Genomic DNA, 23,514 nt, shown 5'->3' with positions numbered 1-23,514 from the left:
TCGTAATAAACTCATTTAGTGAGGTAACCAATTCCGTCGGGTCTGTACCAAAATTGATTCAAAAGTCGCCATATCGACTCGAAGCACGAAGGTGTTCGATTCATCTACTAATTAGTGTAGCATTATAACATGTCGCGGCGCTAAATGAGGAGATCATTTCTTTGTTGTGAACTGTATCTTTATTTACCTAAGCTTGGCCAGACAATTAATGGTGTCGTGAACGAAATGACAAGTTCAAAATCAGTTGTATTTTTTGGTATGCAAGAAGTTGGACTGGTGTATGGCCCACTCTAGGCACGACACCAACCTATCTACACAAGGGATGGGTTCATGGACTACGGCTATATCGGGGTACTTTCTAAATTGTTCTCTCTAGCTTTGTCTCGTTAACACAGATCAGAATCTGAAACAGTGTTTTAATGAGACCAATATGGCTTTATTACGCCGGTACCAGCATAAGAACACAATACCTCTGTAAGTTCCTAGGAACTGCGATGACATTGGTCAATTATACCACAAGTATTCGACTACAACACATCACAATGTTTTTAGTCACTCTCTTAAATAAGTATAAGTTCATTACACAATGGAAGTGTTTTCAAAATATTCAAGTCTCAATTTTATTCATTTCTCTATTTATTTTATTATTATCTTTGAATTTATGTACTTGCATATCATAGAACCATTTTAACAAGACCTTGGACTTTCGGTTAGACATAGCTATCTATTTCTTGTGTCAAAACAAGTTAAAATGACGCGGTTTCAAGTGAAATATGCACCGATTGCGTTGTCTTAGTTCAAAAGCCAGACAAATCTTGTTGATTTCAAAGAGCCATGGTTGAGTGGCCAGCAATGAAATAGACAGGCCTACGTCACATTGCTGTTTGACACAACTACCCATAGTCCAAGCTCTTGTTAAAATGGTTCTAATAGAGGGTGAGAACATAAATCAATCAATATCCTACGAGATTTAAACAATATAAACACACGATTCAAAATGGAACTGTATGTTTCTTCCACAAATAGAACTTCACTCGTTCTGTCATCTCGACTTCTTATTGTCTTCTCGCGTGAGTTACGTCATCTTGTATTGTGGGCCATAGGCACAGGCCAGGCATTATATCAACTTCAAAGGTTGCCTCGCGTTGATGTGTCGGATAATCTGCGCCTTCGTTCATCTTCTAATAACAGCCCAGACTTGATCCTCTTCCATACAATGATTTCTGGGTAAAACGGGTCATAAACGGGCCCACATACACGCTCTGCGTCATTTAAAGATTTCCAGCCGAGGCTCCGGTGGGGTTGGATTGTTCATTTGCCTTTCCAAGCCCTTGTACTCTTCCACCAGAGAGTTCAGAGAGTCTATACTACTACTAAAGTCGTCCACCTCCATCCCATCTACCGACGTATAGTGATGGATGTGGGCCTACAGTCACAAAAAACAGCTCTAAGAAATATTTCATAACTTGAACTTGATTAGCATGGCGTTTTGTTAAGTAAATTATTTAATTATTTATCCAAGTTTTGTGTACATGTATAAGAATGATTACTTTTGTTTTGATATCCGACGTGAAAATCGGCTTTTGAAACTACTTCAATGAGACATTTTAGTCCATTTATATGATATAGTGTCAGTGATAGAACTGAGGCATATATATATTTGGACTCAGCATACCTTTCTTTTATAGAGCCTATTAAATCGGTCTCTGAGGTCGACAAATGTATTATGTACACAGGTGTTGTTGGCCAGGGTCAGGAGGGAGTAATTCTGTCCCACAGGCGGGACGGAGCACAGTCCAGTCTTCCAACCCTCGTTATTCCAGTGGATAAACTTTAAATTTGGCTTCAGTCTACATTTAAAAAAAAAGATAATTTGTAACTGGTTTGATCCTGATCAAAGATCCTAAACAGTATATTCATCCTGACACAAAGTGTAGAGCTAGAAATCCACGTGCACTGTATTTATCTGTAATTAGTTTGATACTGATCTATGCTACTCGATACTGTATGAATTCTGAAATTCCCGTGTGACTCAAATTCCTAGATGTGCCCCCCTTAATGTTCTGATATGTACTAGTACTTGCACCCACCTTTCGATGTTTCGCCTGACGTCGGAAATCTCTACGTTACCGCGCACCATTAGTGCGCAGGCCAGATAGAGGCTGTGTTTGGGGTCCGCCTTGATGAGCTGATGGTCCCTGGAGAAGGCGTCTGAGAACATCTGGTCCAGTCTATGGGAAAACAAAAAAACCCACAGCTGTACATGTACAGTAAAATGAGCCTATAACGAAATGCCACGGACGGGCGATTTTGCTTCGATATAAGCGAAATTCGTTATATCCGTCAAGTTAAGTCACTGGGAATGAAAATCACTTCGCTGTAAGCGTAAATTTAATAAATATAAGCGTGTTCGCTATAACCGTGTTTTACTGAATAACAGATAAACTGATGCGACCGAAATCTCATGCCATCTTCACAAATCAACTGTTTTGTTGGTTAAAATTAAGTTCTTATACCTTCTGGGAGGAAGGTGGACATCCGAGAGAGAGAACAATGGCGTCTGGCTAGAGACAAGGTAATGAAGTTTGGGAAATGGAACCAGGTTCATTGTTATCTCGTTTAAATCCACATTTAATGACCCTTCAAATCTTGCAGAGCTGTTTGTAAGAAAAATATTAATGTTCAGCAATAAACTTTAATAAACGAAACTATCATCATTTAAACAATAAAAACCTTTCTTTGGTGATTCATTCGGCATATGAAGGTAGCAACATTGCATCTGCGTTAGCGGGTTTTGTAAAAAAAGATTTCTGCAACGCTCGCTACCTTCATAACCCGCACGAATCACCACACGAATCATCAAAGAGAACATTTTATTGTTCATATTTACATCTATCTTTTAACGAGTTAATGAATTGATTTTACAAAGTAAGTAAGAGTAACTTTATTATCATTACTTAAAGGTACACCAGTACATGTGTGTTAGATAAAAGAATTAAACAGCCAAGTCGTCTTTTATGGCAATTTGAGTCTGATAAAAGCATGATTTCCATGCAGTCCGTAATTTTCTTAGGTTGCTGAAGGTTTCGACTCATCGATAAACTTGTTAGAACTGGATCCTGTTTATTTCATTCTGTCAGTTTTTATAAAGCTGTGAAAAACAATCAATTTTCGATATTTTTTAGAGGGACTCATGCTAAGTTGATGTAAAAATATAATCACGAAATCAACTTTATATACCTCACCTTGTCATATTGAGCAGAAGGTTTGCCACAATGTTATTCATGCTGTCAAATGGTTTTTCGTCCGACGCTTTGGACAAACCTCCCTCTCCGTCTATAATAGCGCTTCCAGCCTTGACGCCGCTGGCGTTGTACACCCTCTTTCCTAGTTTGGCCGAGGGCACCGACTGTCCGATCTTGTTAACAATGTCCACTAGAGCCTGGTTTTCGATGGGTAGTACACAGTCAGCCTTCTCCGTCAACTCGTGCATGGCTAACACGCTGTTGTATGGTGACGTCACGACGTCATCTTCCGATGACGGATAAACTGCTGTTACAAATCTGCAAATATATTAATGGGGGAGAAACTTAAACAGGTAATAAACGCAAAAAATCGGTAGCAATGCGTATAAACCCACAAGTGTGCATAATCAAATACATGAATATTAGAATATAACTCGTGTTAGAATTTTGTTTGACGAAATATAACCACATGTACATGTACCTGTAGACATCCGGGTACTCGTCAGCCAAGAGGTTTAAAATGGAAGTACCGACTCCCGACCCAGTTCCTGAAAGAAAATTATATCAAGAACATCTCGAGAAGTCGAATATGCTTTCACAGCTTTTACAGCCTTTGAAGTTAGAACGTTATCAATTAAAATTGGTTAAAAGGGCATGGCCATAATTTAAGCTAAAAAATTCATTGCAATTTTAATGCTTATAATGCTTCACTGAGGTATATTTCTATGCCCAGCCGGAACTGCCATAGATAGCCAGATTTCGATTCATAAGCAAGATACAGAGCTCACAATTCTTTGTATTGTAAACAAGGACCGTGTCATGATTTTGTTTACAATTGCCAGTTTCGTTTTAAACTTTGTACTTTTCGTTCAATAATATACAAAATGTAATCAAAAACATTACCTGAATTTTGTTTATATAACAAAGAATTGTTACCTGTATCTCGATAACTCGACGCCTGATTCTCATTTTGCCTGACGATTGGGGATACCAATTGGGGCATTGTATACATAAAAAATGAGAAATTAAAATTTTAAAAATTTTCAGCTCAAATCATATTGTGACTATGACATTCCTTTAACTCATACATGACATATACTTAGTATATATATGTCAATAAGAAAATAAACTGAATAATGAAACAAAGCTGCATATGCCTTGGTGGTCACAAAGATAAAAATTGTGAATACATTACACATTTACACTAGACAGTTACCAATAAAGCAACGCAAAATACTTTCAGAAAGGAAAATGTACTGGTCATAACTTATTTCCAAAGGTAGTTTTAAAGAAAATAGATTGGTAAGCATGCGCAATATAACTATTTTAGGAGATTCGATCGCTGTTGTTTTATACATCGTGAGGTGTGATTTGGTTGGAGGCGATGTTTGTAACACCGACTGATCGTGACTCGTTGAAATACGAATATACATGTACCAAATGCGTATGAAGAAAATCTACATTTACAGTTTCAAAGATATTAGCAAAAGTTTTTGTTAATGGATCTGATATATACACACACGTGGAAAACGTTTAAGAACCCTCTCTACACTACTTACCGAAGATTTAATATGCACATTTTGTGCAGTGATCTGCCTGCCCTTTGGTATAATCAATCTACATTGGGTGACAATACATTGAATTCTTAGCATTACTTGCCTTTCAGTTAGAAATTAATGGCAAGTTAAGAATTAAGGGACCACTGCATTAAAAAACAAAAATAAGTTATATTTAAGGGCGATGGGGTATATCAGGGACGTATATGCTAGTATATACGTCCCTGGGTATATGTTATATTGATCGATTTTAGCCACTTCTTTGGCGTAGATAAAAATCATCATTGCTTTACAATATAGATTCATTGATAAAAAAAAATAAAAAGACAGGTAAATCTTTAATCTACACTATAAAATTGTGTAATAATTCGTACCATGTAGCAATAGTTTATTGGCGTATATATTACATACGTTGCCATAGCATAAATTTAACAGTAATATACAATAATATAGTAGTGGTTGTTACAGGTGGGAGACAGGTTATATAAATATAAAGTGAAAGGACAAATATCAAACAGACAAACAAAACAGTAATTTTATAAACTCAATTTACGCTTATTCACGTCTGATGGTAAAATTATCCCTCTTATATTGAAACATTTGTACACATATTTCTCAAGTTGTGTGTGTGTTTAATTTGTTTTGTTTTGTTTGGTTTTGGTTTTTTTTTTTGCGTAAGCATAGAGTCATAATTATGTAAATCAATCCATTTTGCCATACTTGATCGTTCATAGAAGTATTTCTTAATATATAATATTCTTAAATCCGTGTGAAAATCACAAACCAAAACAAAACGGTATGGCTAAAAATCTTGATATTTGACATAAAGCATTCGAACTCAAACCCCCCCCCCCCCCAAAAAAAACCCGGCATAATACCGTTATCTGCACCGCGGTGCAGATAATTTTTGACGTTATTTGACGTAACGTCAACTATCGATAAAGATGTCGAATAAGGTATATCTGAGGTATTTGCCTCTTTTCATCGACTTCCTGTTGGTTTTATTCTTAGAGCATCATGGGGAAATAAAATGAATTCACGGGACGGATCTAACCACTTTGTGAGATATTAATATATTCGGATATATTTACATCAACAAATTAGACATTATTATAATAAATGTATTATTTAACACAACTATGAAAAAATAAGAAATAATATCACTGTTGTGCAGGGTGCAGATAACAGGAGACGACACTCAATTTATCATATAAATATGCCTCAAAAAGGGAAGTAAACCCGGGAAAAGGGTTTTCTTTGGGGGGCAAACATCAGAAAATGGGGTATAGAATCTTTGGGGGAACATTCTAAAGGTGAAATAAGAGACATTTGAAAAAGGCTCAAACTAATCTGCACCGCGGTGCAGATAACAGGAGTATATATAGACAGACGACACTCAATTTATCATGATAAATACGCCTCCGAAAGGAAGTATTTCCGGGAAAAGGGTTTTCTTTGGGGGACAAACATCAGAAAATAAGGTTTAGAATATTTTGGGGGAACATTCTAAAGGTGAAATAAGAGACGTCTGAAAAAGGCTCAAACTAATCTGCACCGCGGTGCAGATAACAGGAGTATATATAGAGACGACACTCAATTTATCTTACTAAATATGCCTCCGAAAGACGTATTCCAGAGAGAGAGAGAAAGAGAGAGAGAGAGAGAGAGAGAGAGAGAGAGAGAGATTAACATAAAAGAGCTCCCTCACAAAACACGTGCAAATCGTTCGGTTTATTCCGTATTGATCTGTAGCTGTGGAGATATACAATGATAGAAAACATTTTTTAAGGACAATAGTGTGTACGCTTTGTCTGAGAGAGAGAGAGAGAGAGAGAGAGAGAGAGAGAGAGAGAGAGAGAGAGAGAGAGAGAATTTTGAAAACTGGGTAAGCGGTTTTTTATTTCTTTACAAAACACGTTTAGATTGTGTTCGGTTTATTTCGTTTGGATTTGTGAAGGAATAAAATAAATTGTTGAAATCAAAAGTAAATTAAGCGTTTTAACTACATGTACATAATAATAAATATTAATTTAAACGATATTTTATTATGCCTCACATAAACGGATGGGACAGCAGGCATTAATGAATATGCCAGTGTCCATATCATATGCAAATTTAAAAACATCTAATGGTTATCATTTAGATTTAGTTTGTTTGACATTTCAGGGAATTAAAGCTGCTTGGTCCGATTTTATATCAAATTTTATGCACGCTTTTAAACGATGGTTATGCTTAGTATATGTATAATAATAGACTTTGCAGTATTTTTTACTTGTCAATTATGCCAAATTTCAATAAAGAAAAATACGTACAAAAAACAAAAGGTACCGCGTTATTTCGCCTCATGTTAAATTTCACCCCTGACGACGAGACGGGTATCATGGTTGTATTACGACTTTGACATCGTATTAAATAAAGGTCGAAATAATCAGACAAATTACAAATAAACATGTGTACGTTTTGTTCGCTAATATTTCTGAAGTTTGCTCTCTTTACAATCGATGCATAGCATGCAGTTTGAATACTAGTAACTCCAATCATTCGGGGGACGAAACCAGACGGTTTCCTTTTCTAAAAATTCCCGGGATGCACTTTGGTTTGTTTTTTCGTTTGCCCAAACAGAAATTATTTTTATTTACTTTGAATATTTCTAACTTTGAAAGGAGACTGATTCTGCTCGTGTAAATAGGAGAAAGTCCATAACTTTCTAAGATAAATGGATTGTATGGGAAAAATTTTGATACTGTAATAACAAAAAAATAGGACCAAGCAGATTTAAATATTAAAAAAAAATATGGATAGTGAAAAGCCTTTCATTCCGTGATAACACGAAAATTAGAACAAGCATAATTGTACGAAATAAGCTTCTGTTTTAAGTAAAAAGCAGTTTATTCCGTTAATAAACAATCTTATAATCATACACGTAATAAGCAGAGCTCTGTGTTATGTAATTAAATGGCCTTTCATCCCATCACAACACAAATTTCACGAAATAAGCTGCTATTTCTACTTAAATAACCGGGTTTTTTCTTCTTCCTGTAATAACACAAAAATAAAAATAAGCACAAACAGAATAAGCTGCAATTATTACGGGCCGCCGGAAGGCGGTCCGTTATTTGATACACATTTAAATATTGTTACTGCGTTTCTGCGGGATAGTTCTTTTTTATTAGAATTAATACTATGCTTATTTTTATGAATTTAAAGTCAATTTGCATGTAGAAATATGTTTTATGCCTTTTAGAAAATATCACATATTTTTTTCTTTTACTCGTAAATGAAAAGTAGGTCAAACTTAGTAAATTGTCGTATTTGGCGCGTTTTTATCGAGACTATAATCTATTCGGAACATATCGGAGTTCTTCATTCTTTTCAAAACGGTATGCGGGACATACTAAAAACCTAAAATATTAAAGACCTGAATGTCATTAAATTTTATATGAATGATATTTTTGAATTTCTATGTGCCGTGTCAAATAAAAAGAGTTTGTGTGTGTATTTATTATATTTCCATGTAAAATGTGGTAGAAAATTTCATGAAATGACATTATATCAATTATTTACGCAAGAATATGACAGAAATGAAAATTTGAATTGACTGGAAAATTTGAACTAATAAATTTTTATTTTATTATGAGGTCCCTTGAAATCATGCTAGTACATTAAGTTTTCATTCAATACAATGCAACCAAAATAACCCAAAATGGTTTGAAATACATAATCTCCAAGAGAAAAATGATGAGTTGCACTTTGTATTAGAGTAATGTACAAATCAATGTGTTCTCCATTACTTTATACTATGGCAATGATCATACAATTTCCGTTAAAAATGCTTACAGTAACGAAATCGATTCTTTAAGATAATAGTAAAATGTTAAACTTCAAAACAAGTTGCTGAAAGTATATAAAAATTTACCATAAAAATTAGAAGAACCAACTCTTATTTTCTTCTTTGTGGTGTGTTTTTATGTAAACAACCAATGATTCATACAACAATTATATTTTTTGCGGCCCATTTGACGCTTGCATCAATATGATTTCTTGTACTATTTACTTTTATGCGCATATTCGCTAGCGAAGGGTCGGAAACTCTTGGCTAGCGAAGATGTTTCATTAGGTCACAACACAGTCATACACGGAACCACATCAAATCTAAAGCATACGTCTATACATGTACTTCCGGTTTTATAATTGAACGAAATTGTGTTTTTTTTTTCTCAAGGAAGAGATTTATATACTTTGTAAGCAACTTACACTCAACGTCAACAACGCCAAATAGCGTCATAAATTATCTGCACCGCGGTGCAGATAACGGTATTATGCCAAAAAACCAAAGAAACAAAAAAAAAATTGATTTCAGAAACAATCTTCGGCGGAGTTTTGTATTCAAGCTCGGGGGCATGATATCCGTAACCATGGTAACATGTGTTTAAGGAAAGTTACATCTTTAAATAAGTACTGTAAAAAAAAGAAGTCTGTCCCATGATATTTATGCAGAACATCTGGGAGAGACTATAGCTAAATTATGTAAAATATTTTTTAATTTTTTTTATTTATTATGAAAAAATCAGAGACATAAATAAATGTTATTTATGTCTCTGGAAAAAATATATCATATTTCCATCAGACGGATATTTTCATGTTGTTTTATTTTCCAGAAAACTGCAAAATGTTCCTGGTTGCAATCAGAAAAAATTCGAATTAAAAAAAACGTGTTTGTATATTGCAATGTTGATTGAACCACATCCGATCGAAATTTAGTCTCGTTCAACCAGACGCTCGGCTGTCTCCGTAAATCTCTGCTCGTCGGAGATTTACGTAGACAGCCGAGCGTCTGGTTGAACGAGACTAATCGAAATTAAAAATCAAGCGCTTTTTCGAACTAGATTAACAACTACTTCCGTTGAAAACAAACATGGATACGGATCCTAAATTTCGTCCAGTTTCGGCTATGAGTTTAAGAACGAAAATTCGCGAGGATCACTTGACTTGTCCGATCTGTATGGGTGCCTTTGACAAACCTAAAGCCTTGCCCTGTTTACATTCATTCTGCCAGGGTTGTTTGGAAGATTTCGTCGTTAGTCGAGGATACGAGTCCACTGGTCGGTTTCCATGTCCCGTGTGTCAGAAAGTTACGGTCATTCCCGGCGGGGTAGTCGGTGGATTTCCCGACAACCACGTTCTTGCGAGTCTATTGGACACTGTGGACAAAAGGCCAGCCGTTCCCCCGCGCCCAAAAGGAAGCCCACTTGATGGAACTCTGAGATCAAGTGAGTAGTTCGAATTGCCACTATAAGATGACTCATCGTCATGCTTACAACTTTTCATTAGTCATTGAATTTTCAGTCAAGTTATTCACATTTCTAGACATTGCAGGTAAGCACTATATATTTTTGAAATAATTGTCAACGACATTGCATAAAAGTTTTCTTGCCATGTTTAACCTTGTGATACAAGTGAAAAAAATATGGTCAATACCAACCATGCTACAGTACATTTCATATATATAGCCAGTGGTAAAAGACTAAACTCAAATTTTGGATCCCAATACATACTTATATAAAGATACTATATAAATGTCAACCAGAAGTATATGTTTAATTGACACGAAACAGACAAACAATTGGACAGTACAAATGATAAAATAACATGGAAAACAAAAGGTTAAGGATTATATGGAAGCACAGTGACATAATACACACATTTCTAATTGAATGGCTATTGTTTAGAGGAAGTACCTTCCTTGTCTTTTCGACGATAAAAGAGAACATTTTTTTAGTAAGTCACCTCATATTTAGAGTGATTCTAATTTGTTTTTTAGCCTCTCCTGCTTCAGCTGGTGGTCTGTATCCACAAGCACTGACCACTGCCCCATCTGGTGACATGCCAGATTTTATAGGAAATGTTCGACGTGAAGAGAATTTCCTGCTTAAGGTTGGCCATTTTGGACCAACCATTGCAGACTTCATGAAGCCATACGGACTTGCTGTGGGGAAAAACGGGGAGTATGTGGTGACTGACCGTGCAGGGGATCGAGTGTTACTGTTTGCAAATGCTGGTGAACTAATTGGTCGATTCAGCTGTGATTGTAAAATTAGTGGAGTCACAATGACTAGAGATAATTTAATTCTACTGGCAGTAAATGGAGCGGGATCAGCAATAATGAGACTATACAATATGGACGGACGTGTGCTTCAAACTATAGGAGATTACTACAGATTCGATAAGCCCAGTGGTATAGCCCAGACCTCAAAAAATCAAACTGTTATTTCCAATCTGGAGGGCAATAACATATATGTCTTTACAGACCACAATAAAATGTCAATAAAGTTTGGATGGCATGGGTCAGGAGATAAACATTTTGATGGACCAAATTTTCTTGCAGTGGACAGCAAGGACCAGATTATAGTCAGTGACTCTGGTAATGACTGTATCAAAGTGTTCGACACAGCAGGGAACTTTAAAAGGAAGTTTGGCAATCTATCTTGTCCCATGGGAGTTACAGTTGACAGGCGAGATAACATTATAGTAGCAGATGCCGGGAATTTCAGAGTGCAAATGTTTGATAGTCATGGTAACTACCTACGGTCTTTGGTAAATGATACTGACGAAATAGGATCGGATGTTAAGCCGTTAAATGTTGCTGTTACACCAGCAGGGAATGTTGCTGTGTTACTGAGAGGTACACAGTTTGCTGAGATTAGAGTCTACAAAATTCCATCTTAAATACTGATGCCTTATTGATTTTGTACATTGCGTGTACCCCATGTATCATAACATATCTGTTCACATGTTCTGTTCAATAATAGATGAGTTTTGGCATTAAACATTTACCTCCACATGTAAGGGATATCATTATGTACTGAAAACAGATGTTGATCTGAATAACTGTGGTGAAATGTCATACTTTAATACTGGTAAATTCTCTTTAGAAAGTTCTGACAAATTGAACATAGCGTCACTTGTCTGTGATACCAGAAATGGTATCAAAATTCAATGAACAACATTGTTAAACCATATTTTACAAACCCAATATGTTTGAAATTTTTTTGAGGTTACTGGTATTTTTTCTTTCTTTTTTTAACTCTTTGGATAAAATTAGAGTTGGATGCATAGATTTTCAACTTTCGTGGTCAACCATTGATTTTCAGTATTGCATTAGTTCTTTGCTTTGCTTTTCAGTTTTGATTTTGATGACCTGTAGATCAGTTACTAAATTGTTAAAGTGTGAAAAATCCTTGTCAGATTGTATGTAAACTTTTATTGAATGATATTGAACATTGAAAACGATAATTGAAACATATTTATTTATAGCTAATTATTTACTATTTTTGACTATCAGGAACATGTATCATGTTGTAAGAACTTATTTATCAATCATTAAATTTGAACAACAAATAATATTCAGTGCTGGAAACATCAGGTCCTGTACTCAAGATAATAATTTAATTTGTTAATAACCAATCAAATAAAATGATTCCTGGATGTATTTATATGTATACATGAATGAACATGTTAGATGTTGTTTTATAACGTAAAATGCAAGTATTATTCTTCCCAATAAAATTCTAGCAACCTTCATGTTACTTTATATGCCTTAATCATAGCATTTTAATAGCAGGGATGATAACGCTATTTTATTTTCACTTTTGACATTTTTTACATGATAAAGGGACATTATGGAATGAGTTACTAAAATTATTATGCAATGCGAAAACAAAATATGTTGATATCTGTCCACATATTTACATGTACTACTGACAACTTATGGGCAGTACTCAATACTTAGATTCAGATCTTCAAAATAATCTCTAAATATTTATTAGCTCACCTGAACCGAAGGTTCAAGTGAGCTTTTCTGATCACCCGTTGTCCGTCGTCCGTCCGTCCGTCCGTCCGTCCGTCCGTCTGTCCGTCCGTCTGTAAACTTTTCACATTTTCAACTTCTTCTCAAAAACCACTGGGCCAAATTTAACCAAATTTGGTACAAAGCATTCTTATGGAAAGGGGATTATAAATTGTTAAAATAAAGGGCACAGCCCTTTTCAAAAGGGAGATAATTGCGAAACAGTGAGTATAGGGTGCATGTCTTTAAAAATCTTCTTCTCAAGAACCACTGCACCAGAAATGCCAATATTTACACAAAAGCTTGAATATATAGTGAAGATTCTAAATTGTAAAAATCGTGACCCTCGGACCAAAACTGGGGCCCCAGGCGGGGTTCAAAGTTTAACATAGAAATACATAGGAAAATGTTTAAAAAATCTTCTTCTCAAGAACCACTGCACCAGAAATGCCAATATTTACACAAAAGCTTGTATATATAGTGAATATTCTAAATTGTAAAAATCGTGACCCTCGGACCAAAACTGGGGCCCCAGGCGGGGTTCAAAGTTTAACATATATAGAAATACATAGGAAAATGTTTTAAAAATCTTCTTCTCAAGAACCACTGCACCAGAAATGCCAATATTTACACAAAAGCTTGTATACATAGTAAAAATTCTAAATTGTAAAAATCGTGACCCTCGGACCAAAACTGGGGCCCCAGGCGGGGTTCAAAGTTTAACATAGAAATACATAGGAAAATGTTTAAAAAATCTTCTTCTCAAGAACCACTGCACCAGGAATGCCAATATTTACACAAAAGCTTGTATACAAAGTGAAGATTGTAAATTGTAAAAATTGTGACCCTCGGACCAAAACTGGGGCCCCAGGCGGGGTTCAAAGTTTAACATAGAAATACATAGGAAAATGTTTAAAAAATCTTCTTCTCAAGAACCACTGCACCAGAAATGCCAATATTTACACAAAAGCTTGTATACAAAGTGAAGATTCTAAAATGTAAAAATCGTGACCCTCGGACCAAAACTGGGGCCCAAGGCGGGGTTCAAAGTTTAACATAAAAATACATAGGAAAATGTTTAAAAAATCTTCTTCTCAAGAACCACTGCACCAGAAATGCCAATATTTACACAAAAGCTTGTATGTATAGTGAAGATTCTAAATTGTAAAAATCGTGACCCTCGGACCAAAACTGGGGCCCAAGGCGGGGTTCAAAGTTTAACATATATAGAAATACATAGGAAAATGTTTTTAAAATCTTCTCCTCAAGAACCACTGCACCAGAAATGCCAATATTTACACAAAAGCTTGTATACATAGTGAAAATTCTAAATTGTAAAAATCGTGACCCTCGGACCAAAACTGGGGCCCCAGGCGGGGTTCAAAGTTTAACATAGAAATACATAGGAAAATGTTTAAAAAATCTTCTTCTCAAGAACCACTGCACCAGGAATGCCAATATTTACACAATAGCTTGTATACAAAGTGAAGATTCTAAATTGTAAAAATCGTGACCCTCGGACCAAAACTGGGGCCCCAGGCGGGGTTCAAAGTTTAACATAGAAATACATAGGAAAATGTTTAAAAAATCTTCTTCTCAAGAACCACTGCACCAGGAATGCCAATATTTACACAAAAGCTTGTATACAAAGTGAAGATTCTAAAATGTAAAAATCGTGACCCTCAGACCAAAACTGGGGCCCCAGGCGGGGTTCAAAGTTTAACATAAAAATACATAGGAAAATGTTTAAAAAATCTTCTTCTCAAGAACCACTGCACCAGAAATGCCAATATTTACACAAAAGCTGGTATATATAGTGAAGATTCTAAATTGTAAAAATCGTGACCCTCGGACCAAAACTGGGGCCCCAGGCGGGGTTCAAAGTTAAACATAGAAATACATAGGAAAATGTTTAAAAAATCTTCTTCTCAAGAACCACTGCACCAGAAATGCCAATATTTACACAAAAGCTTGTATACATAGTGAAGATTCTAAATTGTAAAAATCGTGACCCTTGGACCAAAACTGGGGCCCCAGGCGGGGTTCAAAGTTTAACATATATAGAAATACATAGGAAAATGTTTTAAAAATCTTCTTCTCAAGAACCACTGCACCAGAAATGCCAATATTTACACAAAAGCTTGTATACATAGTAAAAATTCTAAATTGTAAAAATCGTGACCCTCGGACCAAAACTGGGGCCCCAGGCGGGGTTCAAAGTTTAACATAGAAATACATAGGAAAATGTTTAAAAAATCTTCTTCTCAAGAACCACTGCACCAGGAATGCCAATATTTACACAAAAGCTTGTATACAAAGTGAAGATTGTAAATTGTAAAAATTGTGACCCTCGGACCAAAACTGGGGCCCCAGGCGGGGTTCAAAGTTTAACATAGAAATACATAGGAAAATGTTTAAAAAATCTTCTTCTCAAGAACCACTGCACCAGAAATGCCAATATTTACAAAAAAGCTTGTATACATAGTGAAGATTCTAAATTGTAAAAATCGTGACCCTTGGACCAAAACTAGGGCCACAGGCGGGGTTCAAAGTTTAACATAGAAATACATAGGAAAATGTTTAAAAAATCTTCTTCTCAAGAACCACTGCACCAGAAATGCCAATATTTACACAAAAGCTTGTATGTATAATGAAGATTCTAAATTGTAAAAATCGTGACCCTCGGACCAAAACTGGGGCCCCAGGCGGGGATCAAAATTTAACATAGAACTACAGATGAAAAATGTTTAAAAATTTTCTTCTCAAGAACCACTTCACCAAAATTGCCAATACATACACAAAAGGTTGTATATATAGTGAAGATTGTAAAAATCGTGACCCCCGAACAAAAGTGGGGCCCCAGGAGGGGTTTAGAATTTAACATATAAAGGAAAATGTTTTAAAATCTTCTCAAGAACCATCGTGCAACTGTTTGGGATATTACTATGCATACATGAATATCCTTAAATAATGTAGATTCAAAAAATTGTAACTCCCGGACAATTGATGGGCACCAAGAGGGGTTCAAAATTTAAACATTTTAAAAAACAAAGGAAAAGTTTAAAAATTTTCTTCTCAAGAACTACAATGTTTTATTTAGTGGAATATCTATGCATGCATCCTTCGCTTATGTAGATTCCTAATTCGTAAAATCGTGACCCCCGGACCAATAATGGGGCCCCAAGATGGGGTCAAAGTTTATTATAGAAATATAAAGGTAACAGGTTAAAAAATCTTCTTCTCGAGAACTACAATGCTTCAATTTGTGAGATTACTATCATGCATACAACCTTGGATAATGAAGGTTCGACAGTTTTAAAATAGTGACCCCTGGGCTAATACTAGGGACCCAAGATGGGTTTAAAGTTAAATGTAGAAGTACCGGTATATATGGAAAATGTTTAAAAATCTTCTTTTCGAGAACTACAATGCATCAATTTGTCAGATAACTACGTAAGCACCCTCAAATAGTGTAGATTCGAAATTATAAAAGCCGTGACCTCAATCTAATACCGGGGCCCCAAGAGGTGTTCAAAGTTTAGCATAGAAATATAGAGGGAAAATGTTGAAAAATCTTTTTCTAGGGAACTATAATGCTTCAGCTTGTGAGATAACTATGCAAGCATCCTTAAATAATGTAGATTCCAAATAATTAAAACTTTAGCACTGGACTAATACTGTGGCCCCAAAAAGGGTTCAAAGTTTAACATAGAAAGATATATTGAAAATGTTTTTAAAAAGTTCTTCTCGAGAACTATAATGCTACAGTTTGTGAGATTACTATGCAAGGATCCTCAAATTGTGTAAACTCTAATGTAGTGGAACCAAAAGTTATCTTTCTTAATGTTCTGTACAGTCTGAGAGTTATTCCTCTTGAAGTGGAACTCTTCTACGTTCAGTTTTTCAGGTTGTGTACGTGCGGTCCCACCGCAGTGCTACACATTTTCATTCCTATGTTACTATTTATGTTGTTCAAGCCAACCATAAACCTCGGACCATTACTGGGTCCCCAGAAAGGGGTTCAATGTTTAAAATAGAAAAAGCATATGCTACGAAATGTAATGTTACAAGGAACTGCTGTTCAGGTGAGCGATGTGGCCCATGGGCCTCTTGTTTAATAAGATATCACAGCTGGATTAAAATGAATGTATGGTATCTATTCATACAGTTTAATAAAGTGGTACCAGGCCTTTAAGCAGTCAGACCACTGTAAACTATTGCACTTCTTTTAGTACACAATAGCAAATTAAGAAGTCTGACTTTAGTGTAAAACACCCAGTATTTGGTATCTGGATGGTATGGTTTTGGTACTTTTTGTCTCCCTATAGGAGTCCCCACATACTAATAGACATGTTTACTTTATATGTAAAAAACAAACCCTAGCTCTCTCCTTACCTCCCCCCATGGAGTGAAGGACAAAGAAGCACTGCAAGCAGTCGCAGAACTCGGCCGCCCGGCGGATGGTCTCTGAGAGCTTCTCTCTGTACTGTGTACCATACATCTTATGGCCAACCGCCCTGTAAACAGGCGAAACAAAAAATAAATAGGTGAACTTGTGGAGAACATCTCTGATATAAGAAAACAAGATTGTTGAATAAATGTGTTTGACAATGACATCTCAACAATTTCTGTCGCAAGAAGTACAGCTTTGGCTGCATAATTATACAAGTTATTTGTTAACAGTTCATTTATGGTATCTACATGTATTAGAACTCCTGTTTGCCATTTTTTAACAGTAAGTGAAGTTGTTGCAGTAACATGAGAATAATCGATGACTTGCCAGTTATTTCCCGAGCCAGAGACATCAGTGATGAGCTGCTGGAAATCAAACACCTCCCTCAGGGGCCCCTTGGTCATTTCACTGACCACTCCCTCCTCCATGTCTACCAGGACGGCCTACAACCGAGGACATATTTCACAGTGATAGGTACCCTATATGTGTATTAGTTTGATGTATGACAGTGATAAGTAACCATAATGTCAGTCAGTTAAATGTACCACAGTGATAGATACCCAATATATTAGTCAATTAAAAGTATCTGTGTAAAAAAAAACACCTTGGTTATCTGTTAGTTAAATGTATCACAGTAATAGGTAATAGAGGTACCCTGTATATTTGTTAGTTAAATGTATTATAGTGATTTGTACCCTGTGTAGCAGGGGTAGGTGTAAATGTAGTCCAGGACACATGTCCCGCAAACTCCCATTTTACTTTTTTGACAATATTTATTAAACTATTTGGTATTTAGAGAATTTTTCTATAGGGTGTGTAAAGTAGCTAGTTTTAAGTATTTCATACAAATTTGGTATCATAAAACATCGTAGTTGGTTTATTATCGCTTAATATCAATTTAATATTCACAGGAATAGGTACTTGTGTAACAGTTAGCTATTGTTATAATTGGTACTATGTATCACAGTTATAGGTACCGTACTTCTGAATCAGTTATTGTTTTCAGTACAATGTGCCATTGGATGGACCTGTGTATCAGCTAATCATAATCATCAGTAAAGTACATGTACTATGAATTAAAGTGATGACCTACATCAGTGTTCACCAATTTTTAATCAATATTACCAATATAATATTTTGTATAATAAACAATCACAATGTTGTGTATTACTAGGGAACTCTAATGTATCACACATCATAACAAAGCATTAAACAGCCCTATGAATATCCCAAACAAATTAATTAGCCAGCTGACCTTGCCTATTTATGATAATAGGCTTTTTCTGTGAGAGCAAATAATCTTACTTACCCTTGCTTTAAGTGACTTTATCTTTCCCTGACCTTGACCAAAAGGAATGTCTGATGCATTTTCATATCTTGAATCAACATTTCGAAAAAAGCTTCCAACAGACTCATCATATATGCCATTCTGTAAAACATAAACATTCCTTGATAATCACATAAATTCTAATACTAGTATTACAATATCATTAACATCCACTAAAGTCTGTCGCAAGTTATTTATGCTGCACATTTGAATTTTTAATTAAAATACACATACCTGTGAAGGAAGTGTAAGTGAAATTGATGAAAGGTAAAATTTCCAAGACAACTTCATTCACACATTATTATTTTTCCCTTGTAAAAATTCACAAGAACGAAAACAGATTTCCTACGGAGATTCATTAAGTGGAAAATGTTTACATCTTTTCTTCATTCGGAAGTCACTCTGATTACTTCGCACAATTTTTCAACATTATCATTCGGGCTTAATTATGGCTGATGCAATGCAAAATCCCTGTAGACTGTCTACTATATTTTAAGCTGCATGTGTATTGAAACCGCCCAAGCTAGAGGGGGCGTTTCAAAAGGGAAATCTTGGGATTTTTTCTTACTATTGAATGAACATCGTCTGAATCTAGAGGCATTTATGAATATTGAATAATTTAAGAAAACATGCAGCAAAAATATCTTGGGACTGACTATAATTCTTTAAGACAGAGGTTGCTGTAATGTGAAGCTCTTTACCCCCCCCCCCCCCAAAAAAAAAATAGCCTAGGTCTGTGCAGTTCATCATCTTGCAGAACTTTGGATTCTTGACAACAACAAAATTACTAATAAGTTCATCCCATTTGTGAGTTTTGAATCTTTTTAAAATTATGCTGCATCAGCTACATGTACAGCCCATGTAGAAGTAATAATGCCAATATTGACATTTGATTTCGCGGCAATACCTTGTTTACTGCTGCATGTTCACGTAATGCTAAATCCCAGAATCTGTACCCTATTTGGTTTCCACACTGCCCGACTACAAAGAAGTAAAACACGGGTTTCATACAACACCCAAAATGTGGTATATGCCCAAACTTTTGGTTATTCTCTTTTTTAGTTTTTAATTGAAAAGCAACGAAAAATAACAACAAAATAATTATGTACAAAAAAGTGGATTTAAAATTTCATGCGTTAAGTTTTTAAGGCGATGCTGTAAACATGAATTACAATAAATTGAATTACTTGCCTTGTACAACTATCGACTGAGTCATTTCGGAATGTTGATGCGGGTTACAATCATCGTAGAACTTACGCATTTTTCATGCCTTGAAATTGTCCTATATTCAAACGCAAACATGACTAAGTTTTTAAAAATATAGTCGTACATAAAATATTCGTACAAAAGTCAATCAAACTAAATTCTGTCCTTCTATAAGAAAAACTATGTCTTATCAGTGTATAAGTGTAAAATTGACTAATTTATTTCTTACAGACAAATACATGTATTTCTTTAATATTATGAAATTACAATTAAATTGGGCTTCTTCTCCACTAAAAAGTTCTAAAAAGATTCAGTTTCTAAGATTAAGCAGAGACATAAATAACATGTTATTTATGTCTCTGGATTAAGGAGCTGGGTGGGCTACCTAAATTTTAACATATGATTTGTTTACATATAAACTATTACTTAGTAAAGAAAAAAATCAAGATATTTTACATTTGAGATTTTGGTATTTTTTATATTTTTATATAGAGTGATCACCCCTGCGAATGTTATTGTCATTTAAGACCACGTGGCTTTATTTGACCCTTTCAGTTTCGCAGTAAAAATCGTGCCTCGTGTTTATACCGAGCGCAGCGAGAGGCGGGCGAAGCCCGCCTCGCGAAGCGAGGATTAATGGTAACACGTATATATAAGAAAATCAGTGAAAAATGAAAGTTGAATCAGGGGTACTAAGGCCCAAAAAAATTTCTTCCAGCCCTGGGCGCCGCCATATTGGCAGCCATTTTGTTTTTTAAAAGTTAGTTCGATCATTGATTGACTGGTACTTATCGATGTTTATTGCCCCTAAACTCGATTAAAATGTTCCAGTGTTTCAATAGAAGGTAATTTTAATTAAAAGAAATAAAAGAGGACACCAGATAAGTTCCAATAGTGCTTTAATCAAGAAACACGACTAGTTCTATGTATGTCTTATCAAATTATCAGATGGAAAATAAAAACATTAACATAAAGGAACTGATCTTTTAGATTCTGAATAAAGTATTCAATTTTATTACCGCGGCATTTATATGAATTAAATCGATAAACAATGAAAGAAGAAATTTAAAAAAAGTTTGGAATAATAAACGTAACTCTCTTCGGCTATTTCCGAAGACAAGACGTGTACGTTTTACGTCTGAAAAATGACGTCATAATGTAGACAGAGCACGCGACGTTTAGTAAACTTTGGCTAATGATTTGAGTATGCAACCATGCAGGCGGACCCTACTGTGTGCGTCTCAAATAAATTTAATTTGTTCTACAAAAATCAAACTGCACAGTGTGAAATCTGCGCTCGGTCCAACGGTCACACCGTTTATATATTAGTCTATTTTAGAGAATCTAGGTACTTGTAGTCAATATAAAACCTAGAGGATTAATGATTTTAAACTTTATCTTCATTAATTGGTGGATAAAATGTGTTCTAGAAATAAATGTGACAATACAAAAAATATTTTTTTCCTGCTGTTGCGACAATTAAAATGCGTAGTAGAGATCCCCTCTAAGAATTAATTTTCGATCCGCGCCTGACCTAGTAAATTAAATAACATCAATAGGGAAACAGACTTTACTATTTTATGCAGAATGTTCCTTGAAAATGGCTCGATATACTAAGTTTTTAGGCAAAACATTCACCCATTATTTTTTTTTTAAAAACATGGTATTGCACACCACAAGCATCAAACATGGCTATGATTTTATTAGGCAACCCAATGTTTATATTATCAACCATTCTACACGTGGTTGAACACGAATGATAACTCTGTTGTGAATATCATCGTTTAATTTAAAAAACCGCTAGATGGTGACATAAGACATACATCTTAAAAGATGTTGATGTTTTAACATAAATCCAAGAAGGATATGATATGACAATCGACCAGTACTTACGTATTTTGAGAATATTATCCGAACACTTATACTTCCGCTCGAAATTTCACAGGAACTGAACAATCTCGGTGAAGTCTCGTGAACGTTCATTCGAGCACCTTTGGAGTTATTACATACTTAGCAACGATAAAGAAAACATTCCGAACACATTCGCAGGGGTGTGTTTACACAAACAAATTTCGCCTCTATACCAGGCGGTACCGTAAAACAACATTTACCATCAAAATAATTCCCTTTATACCGTAGAATAAAAACGGTTTCAAAAAAAAATTAAAGACGTTTTTTTAATTTATTACATTAATTTAAGTAAGTTAGCCAAACGATTCGTGAGAAAAATAATTTTTAACTGAGGTCATCTGAGTCATCTATTGTCAATGGTCTTCATCCGTCGTCGCAAGCCATCCGTTCGCAATTTTAACAGTGTTTGCAAACATTAAATAATATAATTGATAGTAGAAATTGCATTTCAATGAACATTTAATTTCATGGATTTTATGAGAAGAAGATTTTTAAAGATTTACTCAATATATTCCTATGTAAAACGTCGACCCCCCCCCCCCCCCTTGTAGCCCCACCCTACCCCCGAGGGCCATGATTTTCACAGCTTCTACGTCACTACCTGAGGATGCTCCATACAAGTTTCAGCTTTCCTGGCTTTGTGGTTCTTGAGAACAAGATTTTTGAAAATTTCTCAAAATTTTTCATTAATTTCTAATTACCTCCCCTTGAAAAAGGGTGTGGCCCTTAATTTTCACAACTTTGAATCCCCTTTGCCTAAGGAGGATTTTTGCTGAGTTTGGTTGAAATTGGCCCAGTAGTTCTTGAGAAGATGTTGAAAATGTGAAAAGCTTACGGACAGACAGACGGACGACAGACAAAATGTGATTAGAAAAGCTCACTTGAGCTTTCAGCTCAGGTGAGCTAAAAAGACACTTACAGTGCAGTTCAAGCGTAACTTCATTATGTATTTATAATTCACTGTAAATGCTACACATATACCAAATCTGATCACGCAAGATTTTCTTGGTTATTTCGACTTTTGCTTTTCTCAATTCATGTTTCCCTTAATCTACAAATGCGTCAAACAACAAGAGGCCAATAGGCCCTAACGGTCACCTGAGTAGCATATAACCCAAACACAAACTTGTCGAGGAGTCTCATATATGCATATATAATTAGGTTTCATTCTGGAGTAGAAAAATTATAAATTTGTAATGACGACCACCTCCCTGCCTGAAATCTTTCAAAAAGAACTATGAAACCTATAATTTTTGCGAAAAAAATTAAAGATCTGGTCTACAAAATCATGAATTCAGTTTTCCTTTCAGATGTGTGGGAGTAAAGACGATGATTTTTAAATATTATATGCATTAACACCTAAACATCCATTCTGGCCCTCTCCTAGAGTCAAAACCCATAGTTCAGGGGACATGAAAATTAAAATTTTAGTAGAGGACTTCCTGGTAAACATCGTTATGAAGTCAGTTTTTCATTCAGATGTGTGAGAATAGAGAAGTTTTTAAACATTATATGCCTTAACACTATATTGCCCCCCCCCACCCATGCCCTGAATCCCTGACCCAGGGGCCATGAATTTCACAATTTAGATAGAGGAGTTAGTGGACATCATAACCATGTATTCATTTTTTTGCCCACATGCGTGGGAGTAAAGAAGATGTTTTGAGATTTAATACATTTTTACTATATGGCCATATTGGCCCCACCCTAGAGCCTGAACCCCAGACACATGGGTCATGAATTTCACAATTTTGGTAGAGGGCTTCATGGACATTATAAAAGCATTTAGTTTTTAACAAATACCGGTATATATGGGAGTAGAGAAGAAGATTTTCTAAGATTTAATACATTTGTACTATAAGGCCATATTGGCCCCACCCTAGAGCCTGAACCCCTGACCTAGGGGATAAATAAATTTCACAATTTTGGTAAAGTTCCTCATGAAAATCATAATTATGCATTTAATTTTT

General features: G+C 35.3%; 2 protein-coding genes across 2 annotated transcripts; one reads left to right on the top strand and one right to left on the bottom strand.

Moving 5' to 3' along the window:
* Positions 1 to 373: 373 nt before the first annotated feature.
* On the bottom strand, positions 374 to 19,708 carry LOC128188311 (tubulin epsilon chain-like). Its single transcript, XM_052859287.1, has 11 exons — positions 19,619 to 19,708; positions 19,335 to 19,408; positions 18,410 to 18,529; positions 17,428 to 17,543; positions 17,043 to 17,164; positions 3,727 to 3,793; positions 3,246 to 3,563; positions 2,517 to 2,657; positions 2,091 to 2,231; positions 1,676 to 1,850; positions 374 to 1,426 (listed from the first exon to the last, which is right to left on the bottom strand). Exons 1-11 carry the CDS (start codon positions 19,686 to 19,688, stop codon positions 1,268 to 1,270), a joined length of 1,503 nt encoding a protein of 500 aa, XP_052715247.1. The 5' UTR covers positions 19,689 to 19,708; the 3' UTR covers positions 374 to 1,267.
* Positions 9,672 to 12,382, top strand: LOC128188318 (tripartite motif-containing protein 3-like). Its single transcript, XM_052859300.1, has 2 exons — positions 9,672 to 10,071; positions 10,623 to 12,382. The coding sequence occupies exons 1-2, from the start codon at positions 9,717 to 9,719 to the stop codon at positions 11,525 to 11,527; spliced, it is 1,260 nt and encodes a 419-aa protein (XP_052715260.1). The 5' UTR covers positions 9,672 to 9,716; the 3' UTR covers positions 11,528 to 12,382.
* Positions 19,709 to 23,514: the final 3,806 nt, after the last annotated feature.

This window comes from Crassostrea angulata, chromosome 1, assembly GCF_025612915.1.
Source record: "Crassostrea angulata isolate pt1a10 chromosome 1, ASM2561291v2, whole genome shotgun sequence".
NCBI lineage: Eukaryota > Metazoa > Mollusca > Bivalvia > Ostreida > Ostreidae > Magallana > Magallana angulata.
Note: the sequence above shows the minus strand (reverse complement) of the source record. Positions and strands in the feature narration are given on the sequence as shown.